Source organism: Lycium barbarum, chromosome 10 (genome assembly GCF_019175385.1).
Source record: "Lycium barbarum isolate Lr01 chromosome 10, ASM1917538v2, whole genome shotgun sequence".
Classification (NCBI taxonomy): domain Eukaryota; kingdom Viridiplantae; phylum Streptophyta; class Magnoliopsida; order Solanales; family Solanaceae; genus Lycium; species Lycium barbarum.
Genome location: NC_083346.1, coordinates 101,455,887 through 101,482,432, shown reverse-complemented (window position 1 = coordinate 101,482,432; position 26,546 = coordinate 101,455,887). Strand labels below are relative to the sequence as shown.

Sequence of the window (26,546 nt, the reverse complement as noted above, 5' to 3'; positions counted from 1 at the left end):
GTGGAGTCGATACCTAGGATCGACCCACCTAGGGTTTATGCATGCATGACCTAATGAAATTGGTGGCATGGCTCTATTCTTAAGTTTTCTAAGATTTGGCTTACTAGACACAAGGTTCCCGAGCGGACTACTCGAATGAGAAGGCTACGCGGTCACCGGAAATTCGGACACCCCGCGCATATGCCAACTCTCCTAAATTTTGGATTTTTTTTGAAAAATTTTGTGGGTGTGCAAAACACACCTCGCGTGTACGTGTGATAGTGTGAGTTTTCCAGAAATGGAGGAAATATGAACGGAATGCCAGTTTAAGGAAAGCAAAAACATTACATAGAACAAATTTCACATAAGGAAATAAACAACAATTAAAAGCACTTAAAAGCACATAAGGAAAAATCCACAATAAAGGCAAAATAAAGAAAAACAACCAAAATATCCAATCAATTTAATTATTAACCTAAGTTGTTGTGGTTAAGGACCTAAAATCCCCAGCGGAGTCGCCAAGCTGTTATACCCCATTTAAACAGGTCAAACCGGAGTACAACATATTGGTGATTCCTATTCTGTTTTATTTTAAGGAGTCGCCACCTAATTAATTTAACGGTGAATTAGGACACCTAATTTATTAACTAAAGTAAAGCCTAACTAAATCTCTGTTAATGGTCTACTTAATTAGTGTGATTCTAGGTAAGGGTTCTTGATTATCCTAAAGGGAAGGGGTTAGGCATCCTTTAGAATCCGTTAACTACGGTTAACCGGTCAAACTTAGGTTAATTAATTAAGGCTAAAGATGCAAATATAGCATTTAAATTTTTTAAAAATGGCTTGTAAATGTTGCTAAGGTATTAAAGGAAAATATAATAATGCTATTTAAAATAAGACTTGTAGAAAATATAATAATTTGCATAAAAGAAGACTTTAAATGCTATTTAAAATAAGACTTATAAATGTTGTTAAGGCTTTAAATGAAAATATAATAATGCTATTTAAAATAAGACCTGCAGAAAATATAATAATTTGCATATAAGTAAAAGAAAATGCGGGTTTGTGCAGCGTTTTTATAAATATTTGAAATAACTCAAATGACGAGGTATTAATTGATTTTTTGTGGTTTAGGAGTATAGACAAGATACAAAAATAGCTAATATGAGTTTAACAGAAAATAATTTTAAAACTAGATTCTTTTCTATGGTCAAATTAGGGACTTGGCGAAAATAAAGATTTCGAAACATTGAAAACTTATTTTCCTTTTTCAAAGAAATGTCAAAATACTTTTATTATCATATAGAAATAATGGCCGTTTCTTTCAAAGATATGCATAAATACTTCGTAAAAAATGAATTAGGACATTTCCGCTACTAAGTCGGAATAACGTCCATTTCCGAAGCGAGAAACAATGGAATCTGTTATTGGGCTAAATTATTAAACCTTTAAGTAAGTTATTTCGAAAACAAACTCAAACGCTACTACCCATTATCACTAAAATTATCCCCACTAATTCTACTAGGGTCCATCTAAACTAAAAAAATAAAGAGAAGGTAAATGTTAGTCAAGCAATCAAATATACAAAAAAAAAAAAAAGAACAAAGCAACGAAAATAAAATGCTTAAATGGGCTCGGCCCATTTTAATGCTATAGCGATCTATTCTGGCTATTGGGCTTCGGCCCAAAATCTTTTTTTTTTGCTTCGGACAGGGCTGACACGGGAGAGAAAATCACGTTGAGCTTTAGCCCAACACCGAATGCGGAGGGAGACGAGTCTCTTGGACTCGTATGTGATGATCATACATAAAAACGAAAGAAAAGGATTAGTATGTAATCAATAAATAAGGCTAAACATATATAATGTAAATTCAAAACAGACCAGTCGATTAGGTATATACTATGTATATTTGAGTATATTTCGTGTATACACATTCATAAGGATACTTACAAGGTTAATATTGGAAAGCTTTTGCCCCCGTTTTCCCGATGTTGCACAAGTTTCAAGGGATTTCATGAATCCAGACATGGCTAACACCGGGGAGGGTTCAAGCTTAATCCATGATGACCCACTAATCTCCCCAAAGATGTATTTTCATGAATATACCTCAAGAATACATATGTATACAACCTCACTGCCTTAACAACACTTACAAGTATATGGAAAATATTTCAACCAATCAACCATACAACAGTCACTGAATATCGCAAAAACTAATTACAAAATGTGCTAAGGCAAAGATTCTACACAACAACAACTGCAAACAAAGGTTTACAGATTGTGAACAAACTCATAAATCATATAGTCTCACATAGGAGCATACTGGACAGAGCATAGCTACGAGTTTGAGGTCTAACATAAAACATTTTGATCCTATTTAACTGAAGCTAGTCGAAGCATGGCAGAATATTATCATAGACACAACACAATTAGATGCAGGCCGTCTTAAGATATTGATGAAATAAGTTTAGTATGACACAGGGTGACCATGATAAAATCAAATACCAGGGAGAAGCCAAGCATAGCTAAGAAAAGAAAAGAAAAAAAAAACAAAGGAAAAAAAAACAGGCATGGAGTATGCACAACTGTTCTAGGATTTTCCATTTAAACAATGGTATTCAAACTCAGGAAATTTCTAATTTAAGAGAGGGAAGGATTAGAAATCATATAGGGCAGGCAGCAGTAGTAGTACAACCAAGGAAATGAGCAGGGGAGTAGAAACAAGCCAAAAGACATGTCAAAAGAGGAGGGGATGTCATGCAGGAGCCAAAGGAAAATCAGTAAGCATAGATTGGCATAATCAAACAACAATCAGAGTGAGAAGGCAAAAGTGAATGAGGTAAAAGTAAACCATGGTAAAGTGAATGCTCACAATCAATAAGTATGTCTAAGCTGAAATACAACACCATAGAATTCCATAGAGGAAAACCAACTGTGCAAAAACTAACATGGATGGACCTTAAATACAGAACCTAGACAATTAAACATTCCTCAAGGCACTAGTTAACACATAAGCCTAAGTCCAGTGCTATGGCATACATGTATGGTCACAACACATATTTAACATAAATTTAAATGGCACAGGCTTGAAAGAAACATACTTAATCACACCAGTTGAGTCAATAGCAAAATCATGCTTATCTAAGACTATTTAGGCTATAAATAGCACATAAGACATGATCATTCAAATGTATTAGCACACTTAACTTATTTGATCCAAATCACAATATTACACCTACCAAACAATAGACTACTAGACTAATATATGTTCTGCCTACATTGTTTGAAACCAATCAACATCTAATCTATATTATAGAATGGCCAACCTTGTCATGACAGCCAGATTAATCAACCTAGAATGCTTACTCATCATAGATACTGACCTAAATGACACTTGAAGGCAGTTGATCTAACATGCTGAACTAACAACCAATTCAATTTTAATATAACTAACTGCAACATGTAGGTAGAGCATGGGGAATCAGGTTAAGGTAGTCTACCTTCTTCGGGTGCAGCGAAGTGGGTGCGGGGGTTTCGATATCCACTCGAGCACTACAAACTCCGATGTTTGTATGCACTCAGATTCGAACCAATACCCAGGGGAAAAAACAAACAGAAAATGATTTAGTGTTTTTTTAATCGATATCAAGAACTATTATGAAAATTAATATTTTTAGGGTAATTTTGGGTGGCTGAAAAACTTATCTCAATGACTCAAGAAAGGATTATTTATAGGGATCAACTAGGGTTTACTGGGGGTCCAAAAAATATGCAGGATTTCTGGTCAAGAACACTCCACTTCCCCGCTCCCAATGCTTGGATTTTAGTGGATATTTCAACCCCGATCAGAAAAGAGAACAAGGAGACAAAAATCATTAAAATTCGGTACCCAAAAATGAAAATGGGGTTGATAAAAGTGAGATTTTAACTTACAACGGACAAGAACTCATTAAGGCTCAGATCGAAACAAAACAGGAGAAAGAGGATGAAACGCCTCTTCAAACGTTGAACCCCTGACGGAGCATTAATTACCTTTCCCGAACTGACCCTGCAAGGCCTGTGAGGGTGGAAAGGGCTCTGCGGATTTACTGCTTTCAACTAGGGAGAGAGAGAAAAGAGAGAGAGAGAGGAAGAGGAGGAGATGAGAGCACCGCGGATAAAGGGGAAAACAAACCCTAGTCGTTTCATATCTTTGAAACGAACGGGTCGGGTTATTGGGTCAAAATAATGGGCTGGTCGGGTCGGTTCGTCTTGTGGGCTGTGTTGACGAATTTTAAAACGTGGGCTGGGTCAGTGCAGGCGGGTAGTGGGCTGGGTATTAAAATGTGGGCTGGTCGGGTTGTATTTTAAACGGATGGTGGGCTAATCACAATGGGCTGGTCCGAAAATGAATATAAATTGATTGGGGCGGATGGGCTAAAAATATATATTTTCTTCTTGTGCTATTTTGGGCTTCTAAATTTGCATAATAGATCTATTTTAAATAAATATATACTAACGTGTGCGATAATATTTTAAAGTTCGATCAATGAATAAACGCTACTATTTAATTGTGCGAAAATAAATGCGATGCGTGTGCATAAGATGGTAAAAATGATGAAATGATTATAATGCGAGTTATAATAATACCGGTAATAATAATAATAACAATAATAATAATAATAATAATAATAATAATAATAATAATAATGATAATGATAATGATAATAGTGGTAGTAGTAACGGTAATAAATAAAAAATGATAACAGCTAGTGACTACAATAAAAAGCTAATAATTGTAGTAAAGTATAAATAATTAATTCTTAAGTTACCAAATTATTAGAAGCGTAAATAAATATTTTTTGAGGAAGGCGGGACAAAATTGAGTGTCAACAATTTTCTCATCTTTTCTAAAGAGAATGATACCTTTCTTGTAAATTTTGAACTAATTAAACTTAAACTATTCATTTACCTTTAATGACAAGGATTTATTGTTTCACAAATATTATAAGATGTTTAAGATCACAAGTTTCGAAGTCTTACAACCACACAAATATTATATGTAATATATTTAATATCATATATCTCCAGTCAAACTATGTCATATAAATTGAAACAAACTTAATATAATGTTTATAGTTTATGTTAATATTAAGACAAAGCTGATGTCTATAGGTCCCTAAATATAATTAAAAGATTTTGAGGGACTTACAAGAGATAATCCTTACTATACATTCACATATTCAAGCCTATATAATCAAATTGGGATGGGCTAGGCAGACGGTTAAGGTCAAGCAAAATTAAATTCAGTTAAATTAAAGATTAAAATCCAAATTAAAGAGTAATTACAACGGAGGAAATGAGATCTCTAAAAACTCATATAATCGAACTGAACTATCTAAGTTAGGATTGAAGTATAGTTGATTAATTAACTTAATTATGTGTACATATGCTCAAAAAACATTTGCCGTTTGGGAAGTGCTCTCAACACTAATTAATCGTCATTTTTTAACTAACATCATCGTAATAGTAAGAAAAAGTAGGACAAACTTTATAAGAACAAAGCTTTTTGGTGGCTCCATTAGTAACTTCATTGCCTCATGCATCACTAATTTGAATTTTTCAAGCATTAGCATAAGATATTTGTATGATTTCCTCCAAATGTTTTTTTTTTTTAATTTAAAAAGAGTTGATGTACATAACTAACATATAAAAGCTTTGGTGCCCACTGAAAAAATCTTCTTCAAACTATAGCATGAACACCCCCCCCCCCCCCCCCCCCCCACACGCACACACACATACATGTCTCTACTTCTATGGGTTTTTCTTGGTGAATGCACTAATATAGCCTTTTGTTTTAGTGGTGGAGCTTTTGAATAGTGTGCTTTCCCCTTTTACCTACTCCTTCTTCTCCTCTTTGATGAAACTTAAAAATTATTCATAGTGTTCATTAAGTTCATTGTCTTTCGTCAAGACGTTAATGGTGTAACTATGAAGATTGTATTGTAATAAAACTATAGAAATTAACACAATATGATGTGCTCTAATTCCTTGTGTATAATGTTTCCTTTTACAGTTTGGAAAGTGTTGGAGAAACCTCCTTCACTTTATCTTCATCACACAGCAACAATAGAGGATCGAAGCAAATGGTTGATGAAACAAAGAAAGAAAGCAAAGTCTGGGGGATTTTCTCATTGGTTTTGTCGAAGAAGAACAGATAGGGCCTTTGTCTAAACTAGCAACGGATGAAAGCGCATTTTTTTGCGCGGATTCCCTTCTTTTGGGTGCTCTTTAGTTTTTGCCCCTCAAATTGGTGGGCTTTAATATTTGTCCTTCGCTTAACACCCAGAGGTCCTGGGTTCGAACCCAGGCTCAGTCAGAAAAAAAAAATCGCGAGGCACAAGTTGAGATTCGCAACCCCAACTTATGCCTTAAGGCAAGCTTTTACCCAAAATTAGTCCTTAAGGCAAATCTGTGCCTTAAGGCCTAACTTAGGCCTTAAGGCGGAGGTTTGCAAAATTCCAGCAATATATATATATGATTTTTTTTTGCCTTAAGGCAGAGTTTGAAACCCAACTTATGCTCTGCAAATCCCAACTTATGCCTTGCGATTTGTTTTTCAATTTTTGACTGAGCGGGAATTCGAACCTGGAATTAAGGGGCTTTTAGCGAAGGGCAAAAATTAAAGACCACTAATTTGAGGGGAAAAAATTAAAGACCACCCCTAGTAAAGGGCAATCCTGCAAGTTGCCCATGAAAGCATTGGGCCATTCTCAAGTTATTGGGCCTCAACAGACACACTCCTATCTGCAGAAATACAAAGGCCCACATGATGAGCATACATATGATAGTTATTGTGTACATAGTTACATAGAAAAAATGACACTTTTGATTCCTTTATGAGCTGTACAAAATGATGATTAGTTAGTTACATAGCATAGGAATTTAGCATTTTAGTCCGTAGAAATTTGTATAAATCAGCAGTTGCATTGTACAAACTATTCACTGAATATACAAGGAAAATTTCTTAATCTCCTCTTCAAGTTCTTTCATGGTATTAGAGCAGTGAGCTCGATCCAACTCTTAGCCTTTAATTTTCCTCAATCATCACACTTCATTCAAGATGAGTGAAGAAAATGCAAATCCCACACCTTCACAAACTGGAAATATCACACAAATTGATTCCAGTAGCCCTTATCACCTTCATTCTTCAGACACACCTGGGAGGAACCTTGTTAGCATCATATTTGATGGCAAGGGATTCTCAAGATGGAGGAGATCTGTGCTGATATCTCTTTCAGTAAAGAAGAAGCTGGGCTTCATCAATGGGACTTGTAAGACCCCAGATCCAGACTCTGCTGAATTTGAGCAGTGGAGTTCATGTAATGACATGGTCACTGCTTGGTTGTTGAACTCATTATCCCAAGATATTAGGGTCAGTGTAATTTTTTCAAAATCAGCTAAAGAACTTTGGGACAGCCTTGAACACATATTTGGAAAGTCAAATGAAGCAAAATTGTTTCACCTACAAAAGGAACTAAGCATGTTGGTGTAAGGATCTGCAGACATATCAAGATATTTCACAAAGATTAAGAGAACATGGGATGAACTAGATTCTCTAAACTCATAGGTGTTGTGCAATTGTAAATACACTTGTGATGGGAAGAGAAAGTTGCCAAAATCAGAGATTAATACAACTTTTGATGGGGTATGATGTTTATGCACAAGCAAGAGGAAACATCTTAATGATGAATCCTTTACCTGAGATGGACTATGCTTATTCCCTTTTCTTACAGGATGAAAATCAAAGGGAAATTTATGCTAATGCACAGTTTCCCATTGATTCAGCTTCATTTATGGTAGCAAACAAAGGGAAGAGTATTCATAGACCACCAACTCAGCCTCACAATGTTGGAAATCAACCAACTCAACCTTACAGAGTTGGATATCAGATCAAAATCCTGGTGGCTATGGACCTGATGGATATTCTCAAAAATCAGGAAATACACCAAGAAAATTCAAATGGAGAAGATCAAAATATAAACAAATGTGAGTTGTACAAATTGTTTCAAAACAGTTTATGTTGAGGATGACTGTTATAGGGTCACGGGTTATCCTAAAGATTTTGAGTTTACCAATTCAAGAGGATATCCAAGACCAGTCAAAGCAAAGGCTGCAAGTTTTTTTGAGGAAAATCAAAGCACTAATACAGGGAACAATGATGTGATTAATGGAAGCCAACATTTCAGCAAGGAATAGTGCACAAAACTTGCACAAATGTTCAAAAATTTGCAGATAGGGCAAATAATGGCATCTATTTCAGAGATTAATGCTAATGCAATTGCTGGTGCAATACTTAAATATTCAGGAACTTGCTTATCTGTTTATGATACTAAAACTTGGATAATAGACTCAGGTGCTTCAGAGCACATGTGTTCTGATTTATCATCTTTCTCTTCTTTAATTGCACTTCCTATTTCTATAAACATTACTTTGTCTAATTCTTTCAGGTTAAGTGTCACACATACATGAAGTGTAGCCATTCAACCCAATCTTACTCTTAAGAATATGATTCATGTCCCTGATTTTATATGGTCTTTTGGAAACAGCCATCCTACCTTGGTAGGAGTAAGGTCAGCGTACACTCTACCCTCCCCAGATCCCACGTTGTGGAATTTTACTGGGTTGTTGTTGTTGTTGTTGTCCCTGATTTTATATACAATCTAATTTCAGTAAACAGACTGTGTATTCAACTCCAGTGCTATATTTTTTTCACCAATTCTTAGTGTCTCTTGTAGGACCCTTCTTTGAAGAGGGTAGAAAGTTTTGGCGAAGTCAGTGATGGACTTTATATTTTGCAACCTAGAGTTTCCAGTCCTAAGGTTTTAACCAATTATGATGTTTTTACTTTACCAGAAGAAAGCAATTCTTGTTATGTAGGAAGTCTTTCTCATTTTCCAATTTCTGCCTCAGCTATTTCTGATGTAAAGCTTTGGCATGTAAGACTTGGGCATTTTCCTTTTCCAATAATGAAAAAGTTAAGTTTCATTCAATTTCCTTCTAGTTTTGAATATGTGTCTGACATATGTCCTAGAGCCAGACAAACAAGGAACTCTTTCCTATCAGTCAAATAAGAGCTAAAAGAATCTTTGAACTAATTCATATGAACACTTGGGGACCATAATGGTTACAATTATTTCCTTACTATAGTAGATAACTATAGTAGAGAAACCTGGACTTTTCTTTTGACTACTAAATGCAATGCTTTTCCTGTGTTAAAATCATTCCTTACAATGATTGAAAGACATTTTAAGGTCAAAGTTAAATGTATTAGATCAGACAATGTCTTGGAATTGGGAAGAGGTTCCCAGGAAGCTGCTTTTCTCACTAATCAGGGGATTATACATCAAAGGAGTTGTATTTCTACCCCTCAACAAAATGGGGTGGTTGAGAGGAAGCATAGACTTATTGGAGCTAGCCGGGACTTTATTCTTTCATTCTAATGTTCCTATTTCTTTCTGGGGGAATATGTTTTAATTACTACACATTTGATTAATAGACTACCTAGCAGAGTTCTCAAAGGGAAATCACTATACCAAATCCGATTTAGAAGGAAACAAAACTATGACACATTTAAATCCTTTAGATGTCTTTGCTATGCTTCTACTTTGACTCAAGGAAAAGGGAAACTTGCTGACATGGCAAAGTCTTGTGTGTATCTACGTTATCCTCAAGATAAAAAAGGATTCAAGTTGCTGGATCTCAAGTCTATAAAGATTTTAGTTCTAGAGATGTGCATTTTCATGAAAACCATTTTCCTTTCTCTACTTCTTCTCAGCTCCTTCTAATTCTTCATTTCCTATTCATAACCCCATTTCACCTTCTCAAAATCCTAATCCAGTTCCAAATAGTTCAATTCCAGTCAGACACAGTACTAGAATCCATCATAGACCTGCATATGTGTCTGATTACTTTTGCAATTCTATCTACCTCACTAATCTTAACTATTCTTGCTTCTCTCAACCAATAAAACCTACTGTCTATTCCTTCGATGCCCTTTCTCCCAACAACAAAAGTGTCCTACATTCCTTATCTATTTTATCAGAACCTACCAGTTTCCAAAAAGCCTCTATTCATCCTAGTTAGAAACAAGCTATGGATACAGAGATAGAGACTCCTATGCTTAATCATACTTGGGATGTGGTGACTTAACCTGAGGGTAAGAAAGCTTTACCTTGCAAATGGGTTTAAAAAGTTAAACATAATTCAGATGGAAGTGTTGAGAGGTTGAAAGCAAAGTTGGTGGTGAGGGGGGATATCCAAAGAGAAGGTATTGATTACACTGAGACCTTCTCTTCTGTGGTCAAAATGACCACAATTAGATGTTTACTTAGTGTGGCAGTCAAAAAAGGGTGGAAAGTATCTCAAGTAGATATTAGTAATGCTTTCTTGCATGGGGATTTATTAGATGAGGTGTTCATGAAGTTTCCTGCTGGGATATCACCTCCTAGTCCTGATCATGTTTGTTTACTCAACAAGTCACTTTATGGCCTCAAGCAAGCCTCTAGAAAATAGTATGCTAGGCTTGCAGGGACACTCAGTTTTAAAGGTTATTCAGCTTCACTAAATGACTACTCTTTATTTTTTAAAACAATCGGTGATCTTTTTCTGTCCTAGCTGTGTATGTAGATGACATACTCATAATAGGAGATGACATGCATGAAATCAACCAACTTAAACTCTTTTTAAGTTCTGAATCTCGGGTTAAAGATTTAGGGACATCCTTTTTTTTTTTTGGGCATGGAAGTCTTAAGAGAAAAACATGGTTACATTGTCAGTCAGAGAAAGTTTACCTTAGATTTTTTTCAGGAATTTGGTTGTTCTCACTTGCCCAAAGTTTCATCCCCTCTTAACCCTGCACATAAATTACATAGAGATGATCAAGATCTTATGTCTAATCCTACACTTTACAGACATCTAGTTGGAAAATTAAATTATCTTACTCTCATTAGACCGGATCTTGCTTTTGCGGTGTTGAAACTTAGCCAATTTGTGCAGAAACCCTTTTTTTCTCAGTTTGCCTTAGCTCTCCAAGCCGTCAAATACCTTTCTTTGGATCCAGGAAAAGGTATTTTCCTTTCATCTAATCCCTCTTTTTCCTTAACCGCATTTTGCGATGCGGATTGGGCTTCATGCCCTAATTCTCGAAAATCTCCTCTCTGGTTTCTTTATAACTCTTGGTGGTGCCCCTATTTCTTGGAAATCGAAAAAACAAGCATGTATTTCACTCTCTTATGCAGAAGTAGAGTATCGATCTATGAGGAAAGTGACCGCTGAACTTACATGGCTTGTACATCTTCTTCAAGATATCTCTGTCTCACCGTATCTTCCAGTTCCCATTTTGTCACGACCCATTTAGCCTAGGCCGTGCGGGCACTTACCTTCCCACCTCGGTAAGCGAACTCTCATCCCAACAATGAACCAATACATAAATTGAAGAAAGTTAAGTAGCGGAAATCAACAAATACGTAAGTCCTACTATATATATATATATATATACTAATACAGAGCATCTAAGGTGAATAGTACAGTCTGGAATACTAATACATAAATGTCTATGTATCTGAAATAAAAGTAAGACATATTATAGGAAAGTCTTCAAGGTCACGCCATGCTCACCCTAGAAAATCGAGAGGAAACTGAAGAGTCGATCAGTCACGGGTCAAAGAAGTAGATCCGACTTGGTACTTTGCATTCATAAAAGAATGCAGTAAGTGCAGGTTAGTACAAACAACAGTACTAGTAGGCATCATCGGCCGACTAAGCATGGTTAACACAATTCAGAAAATAAAGCAGATAAGCAAGGAATCTAACAAGTATAAAACAATATGATCAACATCAAGTATCCGTTATCGCCTATGTAAAGCATCTAAACCTAAATAAGTTAAGTCTGAATATATCCGATCCGATCCAATGATCACCATCCAATCACCAAGAATCTAAATCAAGTCATAATGCAATGCAGTGCAATAATGGAATGAATGCAATGTAATGCCATGCAGATGAGATGTACATATGTACTCCAGACGGAAATATCGACGTCTCGATAGCATAACCTAGCGTGACTCGCAAAGTCTAAGTGCCACCCGTCCCAGATCTTTTCCCAACAGACATACGAGACCCTGGCTAATTGCTCACAGGGGGAGTCTCACCGGTACCACCCTGGGAACCCGCGAAGTCCATTCACTAACAACAATTTCGGGATATCATCGGAATCGGGCATGCAATGATGATGCCGGAATAGATTATCGGACATCGGCTATTTCACAATCACTCAAGTAAAAGAGTCTGTCAAATATCAGTCTCACACAATCAACGATTCCGGAATTGAACCTCGGACATCGGCCTTCTCAAAATCACTCAAGTAAAATAATTTATCAAATAACAATTTCATACAATCAACGATTTCAGAATTGATCTTCGGACATCAACCTTTTCACAATCACTCAAGTAAAGAGTTTATCGAAATATCAGTTTGCTCAATTAACGATATCAGATCATCACCGGGTATCAGCCATGCATCATGAATGTGTGAGAATGCATGCAATGCGTATATTAATTATCCACAGCTAAGTTTAATATTGCAAGTACCAACAAAGGGGTACGCCAACAATGTATCATATCACAGTACTAACAGTGGTATGCCAACAGTACACCAATAGCACAAGTACCAACAAAGGGATACACTAACAATATATCATTATCGCAAGTACCAAACTACTCATAGCATCAAACCATCACAATGGAACAATCAACACACAAAACAGGGTGGCCAGTCCCAACACACAACAGGTTCCAACCTAAGACAATATCCAACCCGACTTCATACCCCAAGTTTCACATGCTGTCTCTGATATCATAATCTAAATATGTGCTTCGCTATATGAAGTCTCACCAAAGGTAAGCCATAACCTACCTGGACTGCCGAACCGCAACACCACCAACTCACTCCTTTGCTTTGCCCTTCTGCTGAACCTCAGAACCAAAGTAGTCTAAGCATAATCGAATTCTATATTAGAAATCATGAAAAATGATACTAATATTGCTACTATTTCAATTCGGTCCATTTTAACCCTAGAAATTGGGAAAACAGGCCCATAAGGGCAAAACGGGAAATTCGCGGGAAAAATACCAAATCAAGTGCTAGGCAATCATAATCCAACCATTAATTGTTGATTTAGCCCAAGGATTAGCCTAATTTATTATTTCAAGCAAAACCCCCAATTTGGGTATAAACCCTAAGGGGTCGTTTGGTGCATGGTATAGACTGGGATATCCCAGCACTAACTTTTTGTACCGTATTTGATAGGAGGTATAAATTTATCCTGGGATAAATTGGGATAAATTTGTACCTCCTACCAAACACGGTACAAAATGAAGCATAATCCTAAGGGTGGGATATCCCACCTTATCCCACTAAGGTTGGGATAAATTAGTCCCGGAATAATTTTGGCTACCTACCAAACGACACCTTAAGTGTTCAATTCCGAAATTCAATGTTAAAAGTGAAAGATATATGATTAATAAGCTTAGATTGGTCAATATCTAACATAAACATCACCAATTTTATCATTAATAATCTTAGGAACAATGTTCTTCCAGACCCTCTTTCAACTCTTATCACTAAGGGTTTATTAAGGGAATAAGAGAATCTAACATGATAATGGGGTAAAGGAAGCATGAAGAAATGAGTAGGAATTACCTCCAAGGTTTCCTCAAAATATCCTTAGGAGCAGTTTCTTCAAGCTCAAATATCAAAATGGGACAAAATGAGGGTCTAGGTCTTTTAACACTTCATTAATATTATTAACTGTCCGTCACCCGCTTTAGCGGTACAGGGACCGCCATAGCGGTACCGCTTCAGCGGTCAAGCCTAAATGGTTTGGACTGCTTCAGCGGCAGGGCTACCGTTCCAGAGGTTCCGCTGCTGCAGTGCTGGTGCCGCCAAAACTGGCACCAGACACCAGAAACTTAGCCTAAGTTTCACATATCGATCCGATTTTTTGACTAATTCTCGAGGCTATCTGCTCACATACCAAACACATAGTCCCACATAAAAAAGCACTACGAACGCGCCAGTGGCCTTGACATTCCCAACGGAGGTCTCATTGACCGAGTTAACCCCCGATGCCTTAATTTTAATTTCCCATCCTGAGTCCTGAAATGCATCCAAGTGCATCGGGAACTGAACCAAATACACATACAAGTTGTAAGCGACCACCCAGACCTCTCGAAATCAACGAAATTTTGAAAAAGGTTCGTTTACCAAAAGTCAACTTTGGGTCAACCATTTTTCACTTTAAGCCTATATTTTCACAAAAGTTGCCCGAATCCAGTCTAGACACCTTGGGAAGCATGTCAATGGTCCTTTTAGGTCACAAGTGAGACAATCAATGCTCGGGAACGGGCAAAAACATTGAAAGAACTATAACGACCAAATGGGTAGTTACATCAGATACCAATTGAACCGTTGCTCGTCCTCGAGCGAAGAAAAGAATGGAAGTAAGGAAATACCTGAATCAGTAAACAACTGGGATATTGGCTATACATATCGGACTTAGTCTCCTAAGTAGTCTCTTCCACAGGGCGGTGCTTCCATTGTACCTTCACAGAAGTAGTCTCCTTTGACCTCAACTTCCGAACCTGCCTATCCAATATAGCGATAGGCTCCTTCTCATAAGTCAAATTCTCATAAAAAAATATAGAATCCCTACGGATAATGTAGATACCGTCAGCATGGTATTTCTTCAACATCGAAACATAAAAGACCGGATAAACCCCGCCAAGCCTGGTGGCAATGCTAACTCATAAGCTATATCGCTGATACAATCCACAATCTCAACTTTCCCCTCTTAGCAAAACTCATAACACCCTTCATGGGTGAAACCTTCAATAGAACCTGGTCACTAATAGCAAACTTCAAATCCCGGACCTTCCGGTCCGCATACATCTTTTGCCGACTCTGGGCTACCATAAGCTTGGCCTAAATAACTCTCCCTCTATCAAGGGACTCTCTCAATAGATCTATGCTCCAAGGTCGAGCCTCGAACCCGTCAAACTAACCAATCGGAGATCTACATCTCCTACCATATAAGGCCTCAAAAGGTGTCATACCAATGCTCGAATGATAACTGTTATTGTACGCAAACTCTACCAAGGGCAAGTGCTGATCCCAATGACTACCAAAGTCAATAACACACGCTCTTAACATGTCCTCGAGCACCTGGTTATTCAGCTCGGACTGGCTATCGGTCTGGGGATGGAAGGCTGTACTAAGATCTAATCGGGTACCTAACTCCTCGTGAAATGCCCTCCAAAATCGGGGGGTGAAGATAGTACCCCGATTAGATACAACAGAAATAGGCGCCTATGTAATCTCACAATATCCCTAATATACATCTTGGCTAACTTCTCCGTGGTATAGGAAACCTTAACCGAAACAAAGTGAGCGGACTTAGTCAACCGATCCACTATCACCTAAATAAAATCAAACTTGCCAAGGGTCTTTGGAAGACCTGTGACGAAATCCATGGTAATCCTCTCGCACTTCCACTCGAGAATGGGCATCCTCTGAAGCGCCCCACCGGGTCGCTGGAGCTCATACTTTACCTGCTGACAATTTCCACAGTTAACCAAAAATTAACTATATCTCTCTTCATACGATGCCACCAATACTGTTGTCTCAAGTCTCGGTACATCTTAGTCGCCCCCGGATGAATGGAATAACGAGATCTATGAGCCTCAAATAAGATCAACTGAATCAATCACCAAAACGAGGAGTACACACGCGCCCTCTAATCCACAGAATGCCCTCAGAATCAATCACGACAACCTTAGCCTCACCTCTCAAAACCCTATCTCGGAACTTTCTCAACTGAGCATCCTCAAATTGGTGAGCCCTGATCCGATCCAATAAGGGTGACCTGGCCTCTATACATGCCAAAATCCTGCCCGAGGCTGAAATATCAAGACAGACTAAATTGTTGGCCAGATGATGTGCCGTGAATTTCGACACATTTTATGCCTTTGTAACTAGAAGTGTTGCTTGTTTTTTAGTGTTTTTACATCGTTTCTTATGTTATTTTTGTGTTTTATAGGGTTGGTTGAATAAGGATCGGAAATGATATGAAATACTGAAAAAATGGATAAATTGGAGCTAAATGACGGTCCGTAACTCGAGTTATGGACCGTAACGTGATCCGTACTAGAGAGGATACGTGCCGCTATGAAGGACGGTCCGTAACTCATGTTACGGGCTGTAACGTGTACCGTAAGCTGAGGAAAATTTCCAGAAAGTTGCCAAGTAGTGTCACAGGTTACGCCCCAGAAGGACGGTCCGTAACTTAGGTTACGGGGCGTAACGTCGTGGCGTAACGCATTGATCACTGAAGACTGAGGCCATGATCCGCTGGGAGATACGGACCGTAACCTGAGTTACGGTCCGTCGTATAATGGCTGTGACATCATGCTGAGAAAAGGACGAACCGAAGGATGGACCGTAACCTGTGTTACGGTCCGTAACGATGCCGTGTAAGGGTGTTTTTGTCCAGAAACATGGCGCGATTTTTGGCCCTATAAATACTTAAAGTAGGGTTTTAAATTCATTATTCAGATTTCTCTTGGGAGCATTAACTTTAGGTCTTTAATATTAGAAGTGGTTGGAGCATTTAAAGCAACAACTTCACTTTCATTCCATATTGTATTCGCATCGTAAGTATATTATGTTAACTTTTAAGCTTTCTTTGTTAGCAAAAATTATGAGTAGCTAATTTTAACGCTAAGGTTGTGGATCCCATGATGGATATTATGTGAATGGGTTTCTACTATTGATATATGCATAATGGTTGTTATTATTTATTCTATCTTTGTGCGTTAGTGTTGGGTAATGATTGCAAGCATTAGCCTAAGCCATTATATTAACTTTTCTTGGGAAAGAGAGTCAATGTTGGTAAGATTGAATAACAATAACTCGAGGCGTTAACCCTCATTTAATAGACTAACTTAGGAATAAGAACAAGTCTAAATTGGCATTATTGGTCGCTCTTCGATTGCAACTCTTTTATATTCGGAAGAATCATAAAAGAGGGAATACGACTTAACTGTTGGGAAATATTAGGAAGTCCTTAAGAGATCAAGTGCATATTCATAGAACAACCATTAGAAATATATCACATTGAAACCTGAAGCATAATATCTAATCAAGTTGGGGAACGCAGCCTTAGTCTTTATCTCTCATTAAATACAATTCCAGTCAAAATATTCAATTACATGATTCAACAAATATTTCAAACTATGAGGAATAGGATTAAAGTCTTTAAAGACTAGTATTGCATATGATTAGTATCCTTTTCTCTACATATTCCTTGTGGGATTCGACCCCAACCTTGTTTGGGTTACTATATTTGACAACGTCCGCTTTACGCCATTAATAGGTGTAATTTGAGCGTATCAAATTTTGGCACCGCTGCCGGGGAATACGTTTTAGAAATTACTGATTGTTGTGTACTCTTCTTTAAAACTTTTTCTATTCTATCACACCTCGTTTGCTGTTGTGGTGAACCAGGTGAACATGGCAGGAAGACCGAATCGGAATCAAGGAAACAAAGGTGGACTCCAAGTGAACCCCCTGCACCAGAAGAGGATGAAGATGAAAATATATTTGCGGAATTCATCAATGAAGCTGACTATGCTTCTGCTGTGGTTCCTCCTAGAACCGGAAATGCTACTTTCAAAATTGATAGTTCTATCTATCAGCTGCTGAAGCTTGAAGGTTATTTCCGAAATTCTTCGGAGGAATTTCCACTTCGACATTTGAAGAACTTCTTGCATGTATGTTCTCAACAATCCCAAGGTGCTGTTTCTGGTGATGCACTGCGGTTACGAGTCTTTAAAGGTTAAAGGTTGATTAAGTGATGTGCTTTTTTTTTTCTTTTTTTTTTGGCAAAGCCACCAGAAAGGTGGAAATTTATTGATAAAGAAAATATGTACATATCAATCCTAAAGTGATTGATCAAATAACTAAAAACAGTAAAAGAAAGAAAATGACCAAGTGGAAATGGAAATACAGATTTTGGTTTTAAACCAGACTAAACAACTATTAATCCAAGGGCCTTGACTTGATAACATCTATCACACCTTCAAAGTTTCACATGTGGCATGTTTCAAATCAGTTGAATCATTCTTCAGACCACTTAAATGTAGCTGTGATCTTCTTGTTCAAACCAGAATCTGCATGGAGCCAGCACCACTCTCACTTTTGTACCATTGTCCAAGTACATGAATCGTATCTTGGATATGTTTAGCAAATATATCTGGACATCTTATTATGTTTTCTGTATCTGAACATGCTAGTTCATACAACATTTGAATCTTCTTTCAACTACTGTACTTTTCCTTTCAATGTAGCAGCTGTCCATAGCATAAACTTTTGCATGAAATCAGGTCTGTATGGTACATAAACCATAATTACTACATTCGGCTACTTATGTGTTGAGTATCACACCATTTATACCAAGGAATAAGCATGCCAAGCATACTAATACCACCCTAATACAACTGCTGCAAGTACTCACAAACAGTTGGCAGAATGTACTCAGTAATAGTTGCAGCATTGATGTCAATCTGGTGCTTTGTCTTGAAGGGTTCTTATTCTCAACTTTGGAATTCCTCTCTTCTCCATATTCAGAATCCTCTTAGCTTGACTGGGTAATTCCTGAAAACTATGAAACTGAATTGAACCTGCAAAAACAAAAACCAAGTTAGCTAAAAAATCTACAAGCCCATTTCCTTCTCTATGTATATGCTCCACAGATACTATTTGATCCTCCATCATCCTCCTTATATCCTCCACCAATATTGAAATGCTCCAAGGGACCTTCCATTCAGCATTTAAAATCATCTTCATGGTCATGGAATCAGTCTCTATGATCAATGGAAAAAGCTGTTTTTCTACACAGTGGCTCAGTCCCATTCTAATAGCTTCAGCCTCAGCCACAATATTTGTTCCATCTGTCAACATTTTAGAAGCTGCATACACCAAATCTCCCTCTTCATTTCTTATACAAAAGGCAGCAGAACTTGGACCTGGATTTCCTTTAGCAGCCCCATCGTATTACACTTATAAACTCCATATGCAGGTCTCCTCCATGTAATAATTTTGCATATAACAGTAGGCTTATATCCTTCAAAGAACTGAACAATCTGATGCCATATAGTTGGAATATTCAGCCCAGGAAACTAAACTTTACATAACATATGAATGTTCATATTTATGTCATACAGCACTCTATTCAGATTCATAATACCACCATGAAGCCTATTGTTTCTCCACTTCCATATTTGCCATACAATAAAAGTAGACACTGCTTTGTATATTGTCTTCATTTTGAAATGGAATTTTTCTTCCCACCAACTTCTTATATCATGTTTAACCTGAACACAATTCAAGCTCAATCCAGCCCCCATATTGAAGTATCTCCATACCTTTGCAGCCAAATCTCCACACAGAAATAGATGGTTTATTGTGTCTATCTGAGCATTATGACAGCAGCAACACTTTGAAACTAATGGAATGCCAATACTTGCCACCACTTCATCAATTGGGACTTTAAACTTCCACAATCTCCACATGAAGAATGATATTTTAAAAGGTACACCTTTGATCCACATATTCTGAAATGGCACTGTTACATTAGCCTTTTGTCTCAGCAAGTGCCATGCACTACTTACTGTAAACTTACCTGTGCTTGTCATCATCCACCAAGGTCTATCCCATTCATTTGATGCACATTTAATGTCAATTTCCTGTAATATATGTTGCACAATATCTTCAGGAAACATCTGAATGAGTTTGTTGACATTCCATCTTCCATCTGTCATAAGTTCAGAAACATCTTCAGCATGCTCATTGATGTGCCAGGACTGGGGAACCACATAACTAAGAGCACCTAGCTTAGTCCAATTTTCAAACCAAATGTTTGAACTTCCAATCTTTGGCTCCCACCAGATTTCCTGTTCTATACTTTCCCTTGCTTCCAACATCATCTTCCAGACTTGTGACCCTCCCTTCCATTGAACCAACTGAGGAATTTGTTTTTTGCAGTACTTATTCCACATGAAATTGGCCCATAGTGAACTAGTGGTTCTAAACTTCCACCATAGTTTAGCACATAAAGCTTTGGATGTGTCATGAATAGATCTGAATCCCAACCCACCTTCATGTTTGGGAATACACATGTTAAGCCAAGCTGCCCAGTGTCTGCATCTACCTTCCTCCTTATTATTCCAAAAGAACCTGGCAAAGATCCTGTGTAGTTCCTTTATAACACATTTAGGAGGCCTTATAGCATATAAAACATGAATTGGAATACTTTGAAGGACACTTGTGATCAACACAGCTTTTCCTCCATAAGACAATAACTTGCCTTTCCAAGTTTGTAACCTGTCTTTGACTTTCTTCAATAATTCAGTATAATCCACTTTCCTTTTTCTGGCATGAGTAATTGGTACTCCAAGATATGTAAAAGGAAATTGTCCTCTCACAAATCCTGTAACAATTGCAACCTGCTGACTAACCTCATGTGATACTTTGCTGAACATATAAAAGGAACTTTTGCTCTTGTTTATCAGCTGTCCAGATACCTTCTCATATTCCTGTAGAGTATTCATGATCATCTGTAATGACTGGTTATCTGCTGAAGAAAAGATGATTGTATCATCTGCATATGCCAGGTGATTCAAATCAGCACTCCACTTTGGCATCCCATACCCAACAAAACCAGGCTGATCAAACAAAGAATTTAGTGCCCTTGAAAGACCCTCTGCAGCAATAATGAAAAGAGCAGGAGAAAGTGGATCCCCTTGCATGACTCCCCTTGTAGAATGGAAGAAACCATGTGCCTAGCCATTTAGGAGAACATAATACCAATTATTTGCCAACAGTCTCCATATAAGATCAATGAAAAAGGGAGAAAATCCCATCTTTCCCATCACTTTACAAAGGTACAACCATGAGACCCTATCGTATGCTTTTGCCATATCTAACTTGATCACAACATTGGTTGGTTTTCCTCTCTTCCTTATATCAGTTACAATTTCTTGTGTCAACAACACATTTTCAATTATATTCCTTCCTTTCACAAAGCCAGACTGATTTGGAGAGATCACCTTTGTAAGTAGCTTGTCTAGCCTGTCATGAACTACTCTTGATATGACCTTATTGATAAAGTTGCTAAGACTTATATGTCTCATATCAGAAAATGCCTCAACAATATTTTTCTTTGGTAACAAAACCAGATTAGTGTGAGTGATGGATTTGGGAAGAGTTTGTCCTTCAAAGAAAGCTTTAACAACACTATATACATCAGCCTTTATCACCTCCCAACACTTCTGATAAAATATACCAGAAAATCCATCAGGGCCACAAGCACTGTCCCCATTTAATTCAAATACAACCCTCTTTACTTCCTCCATAGTAGGTTGAGCAGCAAGTAGTATATTATCCTCCTCTTTGATCAGCTCTTGAATATGATGAAAAATTGGAGAATCTTCGCTAACCCCCTCATGAGTAAATTGCTTATGGAAAAAGTTGACAGCTTGAGCAGCAACACTATCAACATCCTCAATCCAATTTCCAGCATCATCTTTAATCCTCCTAATCTGGATTCTTTTTCTTCTTCCTTTTACCAGACTATGGAAATATCTAGTATTCCTATCACCTTCTGAAAAACAATCCATCCTGGCTTTTTGCCTCCAGAATTCCTCCTCATAGTGAAGAGACAATTTAAGTTCAGCTTGTGCCCTTTGCATGACCATTCTATTTTCTGCTGATGGAGTTTCTTCAAACAATTGCTCTTTAATCTTAACTATTTCCTCTCTGATAACAAGTTGTTTAAAAATGTCCCCAAAAGTATTCTTACTCCATGTGCTTAAAGCTATTTTCAGTTTCTTCATTTTGAGCTTAAATGACAGAAATACATCATCTGTTAAGGCTGTTTCCCATTGATGTTTAACAAAATCAAGAAAATTATCATGTCCCACCCAGAATTTGAGAAATCTGAATGGTTTGATAAACTTTTCCCCTTGATCTCCACATGATACAAGTAATGGTGCATGGTCAGAACCAGTCCTTGACAGATGTTCCACTTCTAATTGTCCAAACCAATTCTGAAATGCATCATTATATACAATCCTGTCCAATCTCTTAAATATACAGTCATTAGCAGCCCTACCATTCCACCATGTGAAAGGACTCCCTTTGAAAGGCATCTCATGCAACTCACAGGAATTCAGACAAAAGGCAAAGTCTTCATATTCTTGTGGCAAAACTGGTAGACCTCCTATTTTCTCTTCTTCATTCAGTATAACATTGAAATCACCTCCAACCAGCCAAGGAGCTGTCATATTATTAGCCAAGAGGTATAAACTGTCCCACAACTGCATTCTCTCCACATCTGAACATTTAGCATACACCATTGTAACCACCATTTCTTTATTAAAATCTTGAAACTGCAGCTTTACAGTAATAGCCTGCTCAATATCCAATAGAACCTCAACATCAATATTATCTTGCACAAAGAACCAGATTTTTCCATTACAGTTGGAATTAGCATAAGGCATTCCAAGTTTCCTTCTATATTTCTGAATTTGGTTCTGATGTTGAAAAGGCTCCATTCAGAGCTACCAAAAAGAACTTATGATGCTTGTTTAACATTTGAACTCTATGAAATGCTTGTTGAGACTTTACTGATCTTATGTTCCAGAATAAAGTTTTAACAATCATTTAACATATTTCTTAAGGTTACTCCTTGTTGAATACCTCACAGTTTGAGGAACCTCTGAGTTTTGCTTTCTTCCTTTCTTTGGACCTTTGCCTTGTGAATTTGGAGATACTCCAGCCTCTACACATATCTGCTGTAGTTTCATATCAACAACATCACCCTCAACATCTTCCTTCTTATTGGTGATCAAATTCACCTTATCATGTTCATCGTGTACCTTGTGAGAGATTACATCATGTAACACCTTGTTAGGTGATACCTTTACAGCAACATTCAGAGGCTGCATATCTCTAATATCAGGAATAATGGCCAAGGTTAAATTCCTTTGCTCAGCATCAGCAACTTTCTCAGGATAATAACCAATCACCTGCAAGTTACAGTTAGAGCTATGTACCTCCTCATCAGTAATATCTTTCAGAATTACTCCTTGAGTAGACTCCTTCTGATCCATGGAAACATCCATGTCTTGCATCTTTTCAACACAACCTTCATTCAAATACAGATCACCTGCTTGAGTACTTTCAGACATCAGATTTTCCAAAGAACTTTCATAGGCCACATATCCATCTTGACTCTTGTTACTATTAATTCTTTGTTGAGCATCTGCATCTGCATCCCTACTTCCAGTATTTTCAACTCCTTGTTGGTGATTATCTTCCTCATTTCTTTTCTGCCCCATTTCAGCCTTTTGATCATCTGCAGATAATTCAGTATTCTCATCGTCCTGACAGCTATTAGACTTCTTTGAACCATAAACCTCTTCAACCTCCATAGAATCTGCATTACCATCCAGCTGTGGACTATCAATAGCTATTACACTGTAATTAACAGCTTCACTTTTGTGCACCTTAGCAGTATCATTCTCATAGACTTCACCCTCTTCTATAGATTTGGTTCCATTTGTAGCCTGATGTTCATCCATACCCAAATTTGCAGCATCTACACCAGCACACTCCATGCTATGATTCTCCTTGTCATCTATACAGTCATCTGCAATCCCTTGTTCTATATAATGCTCATCTTGACTGTTACTGAGCCTACTAATATCAACATCCTCTACTCCTTGATTAAGTAACTCAAATTTGTTTGATACCATAACTTCTTTGTTTCCATCATTCCTCCCATTTGTATTCACTTTGTTCTTGACCTGCCCTTTGTTTCCAGGATAAGTTACCACAGTACCACTAGATAATACCTTTGGTAAGTATTGTTGTACTGGTTTTTTCCACCCCCTATTCCTTCTATATCCTCCTTGTTGGATTTGCCCTTGCTTACTTGTTCCAGGCTCATTTACTACAACTGCAGCCTTTCCTTTGTTCTGAGTCCCTTCCCCAATATCTATCACCTCCTTTTCCAACAGTTCTGGATGTAGCACCCAACATTCCTCATTAGAGTGACTTTGTAAACAGCACTTTGTGCAATAATTTGGTAAGTAGTCATATTGAATATTAACTTTAATCGACCTGATATCCTTTGTAATATCATCTTCAATCTCCATCCACACAAGCTTAGGAAAATCTGCAAGCAAATCAACCTGCACTTTCACTCTTGCACAGTTTGGTCTGGTCTTGTTGATTGTAGCAGCATCTAGCTGGATTGGCTTGCCCACAACAGAAGCCAAAGTAAACAAGGATTCCTTGACAAAAAAAGTAGGAAGAAGGTTTGGAAACGAAATCCAAGCCATAGCAATTGAAGTCTCCTTTTCCACACTGAATTTAGAATCATATATTAATGGCCTCATTTGATAAGAATGTCCATCTTTTGCCTTCAACCAAAAGAAGCTCTTTGAAGATATATTAATAAAATCTTCCTTCAGATCACATCTTATCAATACATGCCTATCTCTCAAAAAGCCTACACGAACGTTACCCTTTACGCCACACTGAAAAGGTATAATAGATCGCAACTTTTCTAGTTCAGGCCATCCATACGAAAACTTACCAACAATGGCATATTCTAGATTTTCAATCCTTTCCATTCGTAGTACTTCAGACGATGACCATCTTAAAACGTGTTTACCATCTATAATCTCAACCATCTTCATAGGAATGGATTCACACGTGTGTATGGGATCTTTACCAGTTTCATGCATTAAAGTTTGATGATAATTCTATGTTGTGGACGTAGGGACTGTTTGTAACTGCTGAACAGTGCTGGACGAAGGAGGAAGAAGGGAGAGGGGAGGGAAATCTTGAGGAGAGAAAGCCTGAACAACCACCAGATGCGGTGGCTGGCCAGTGGCCGGAGTGGCCATAGTATTGTTAGGGTTTCAAACTAGGGTTTGCATGGGAGGAGAGAGAAGAGAGCGTTTCAGAGGGTATTACATCTCATACTTTTGTACGTTTAATTAAGTGATGTGCTTGATTTGATTCTGTTTATTCTATTTGGTAATGTTAAGATCTTTGAGTTCAAACAGCTCCCGGGGGAACAATTATATTCAGCATGGGAGCGGTTCAAGTATTATCTAGCTCAATCTCCAACTCATGGGTTTCCAGATGCTATTCTCACGGAGAAATTCTACAAGGACTTAGATACAATGAATCAGATTGCTATCAATACTGCCGCGGGAGGATGCTTCATGGACAAGTCATTTGTCGTCATCACCCGCTTGCTTGATAAACTCACCACCCACAATCAAGCTTGGCATTCAACTGATGGTGAGAGTCTTTCTTATGGTAGTCCATCACTATTTGCCGTTGAAAAAGAAAACCATGAGAGAGATCATGCCTTTGCTCAATTGCAAACCACGGTGGATCAATTATCAAAGAAGTTGGCAGAAAAAGATGCATAAGGGTTAAATGTTGTTGACAAGTTACCACCTCTTCCACAGGGCATGTATCAAGTCCCTGAAGGGATGTACCAAGATAGCCAACAACCGTATGAAGATGCTAATTATATCAACAACTCGCAAGGGGGCTATCAAAGGCAAAATTATCAAGGTGCGGGCCATCACCCATGGCAAAAGCCTCAACAACAATTCCAAGGGAACAATTATAGCAGAAATGATCAGGGAAATCCAAATCAAGGGAATTACAACAACAATAATTATGGCAACAAGAGCTCGAACCCTTACATTCCACCAAGGGGGCAAGCATCAAATTCCCAACAGTGGAGAGACAATTCAGCTAGCAACTCTGCTGGCAACACTTCTAATGATTCTGCGGAACTGAAAAGTATGATGCAGAAAATGCTAATGAATCAGGACAGAACAGAGAGCACTATCAAGGGAATGTCTCAGGTTCAACTATCTCATTCAGCTTCCATTCAGAAGCTTGAATCGCAATTCAGAGACCTTTCCATAGAAGTGCATACTCCTCAACGTGGACAACTACCAAGTGATACAGTTCCAAATCCAAAAGGTAGTGGAGTAAACTCTGTGGAGCATGTAGCTGCTATTAGCACCAGAAGTGGAAAAATACTTCAAGGTGCTAATAAAAAGGTGATTGATCTTGAGCCAATTGTTGAAGAAGAAGCGCAGCCTGATGTATCTGATGATATTGTGGAGGAAGAAACAGAGGAGGAAGTCCCTATTGTAGCTGAAGAGGAGCAGAATCTTGATAATCTCAAGGCACAAGGAGAAAAATAGGAAAAGGGGAAGGCAAAACTTTCTAGCGCTCTTCTCCCTTTGAGCCAATTGTTCAAATCTTCACCGATTTTTCCTCAAAGACTAGTGAGAAAAACAGAAGATGACAAGTGCTTGCGATTTTATGATCAACTCAAGCAGTTGACGATGAACATTCCTTTCATGG

The 26,546-nt window shown here is 37.8% G+C and overlaps 1 protein-coding gene across 1 annotated transcript; it reads right to left on the bottom strand.

Annotated features, from left to right (window-relative positions):
- Nucleotides 1-18,700: 18,700 nt before the first annotated feature.
- On the bottom strand, nt 18,701-22,690 carry LOC132613196 (uncharacterized). The gene is made up of 8 exons (XM_060327241.1): nt 21,185-22,690; nt 20,836-20,917; nt 20,460-20,736; nt 20,072-20,312; nt 19,451-19,969; nt 19,135-19,219; nt 18,834-19,045; nt 18,701-18,757 (listed from the first exon to the last, which is right to left on the bottom strand). Exons 1-8 carry the CDS (start codon nt 22,688-22,690, stop codon nt 18,701-18,703), a joined length of 2,979 nt encoding a protein of 992 aa, XP_060183224.1.
- Nucleotides 22,691-26,546: the final 3,856 nt, after the last annotated feature.

Excerpts from the sequence above, each read along its gene's own strand:
- LOC132613196 (XM_060327241.1), bottom strand. The coding sequence starts at position 22,690 with ATGGAGCCTTTTCAACATCAGAACCAAATTCAGAAATATAGAAGGAAA. Across the intron at positions 20,918-21,184 it reads TAGACAAGCTACTTACAAAG|GCACATGGTTTCTTCCATTC; the intron begins GTGATCTCTCCA and ends CTAAATGGCTAG. Across the intron at positions 19,970-20,071 it reads AATGGAAGGGAGGGTCACAA|CTAGGTGCTCTTAGTTATGT; the intron begins GTCTGGAAGATG and ends AATTGGACTAAG.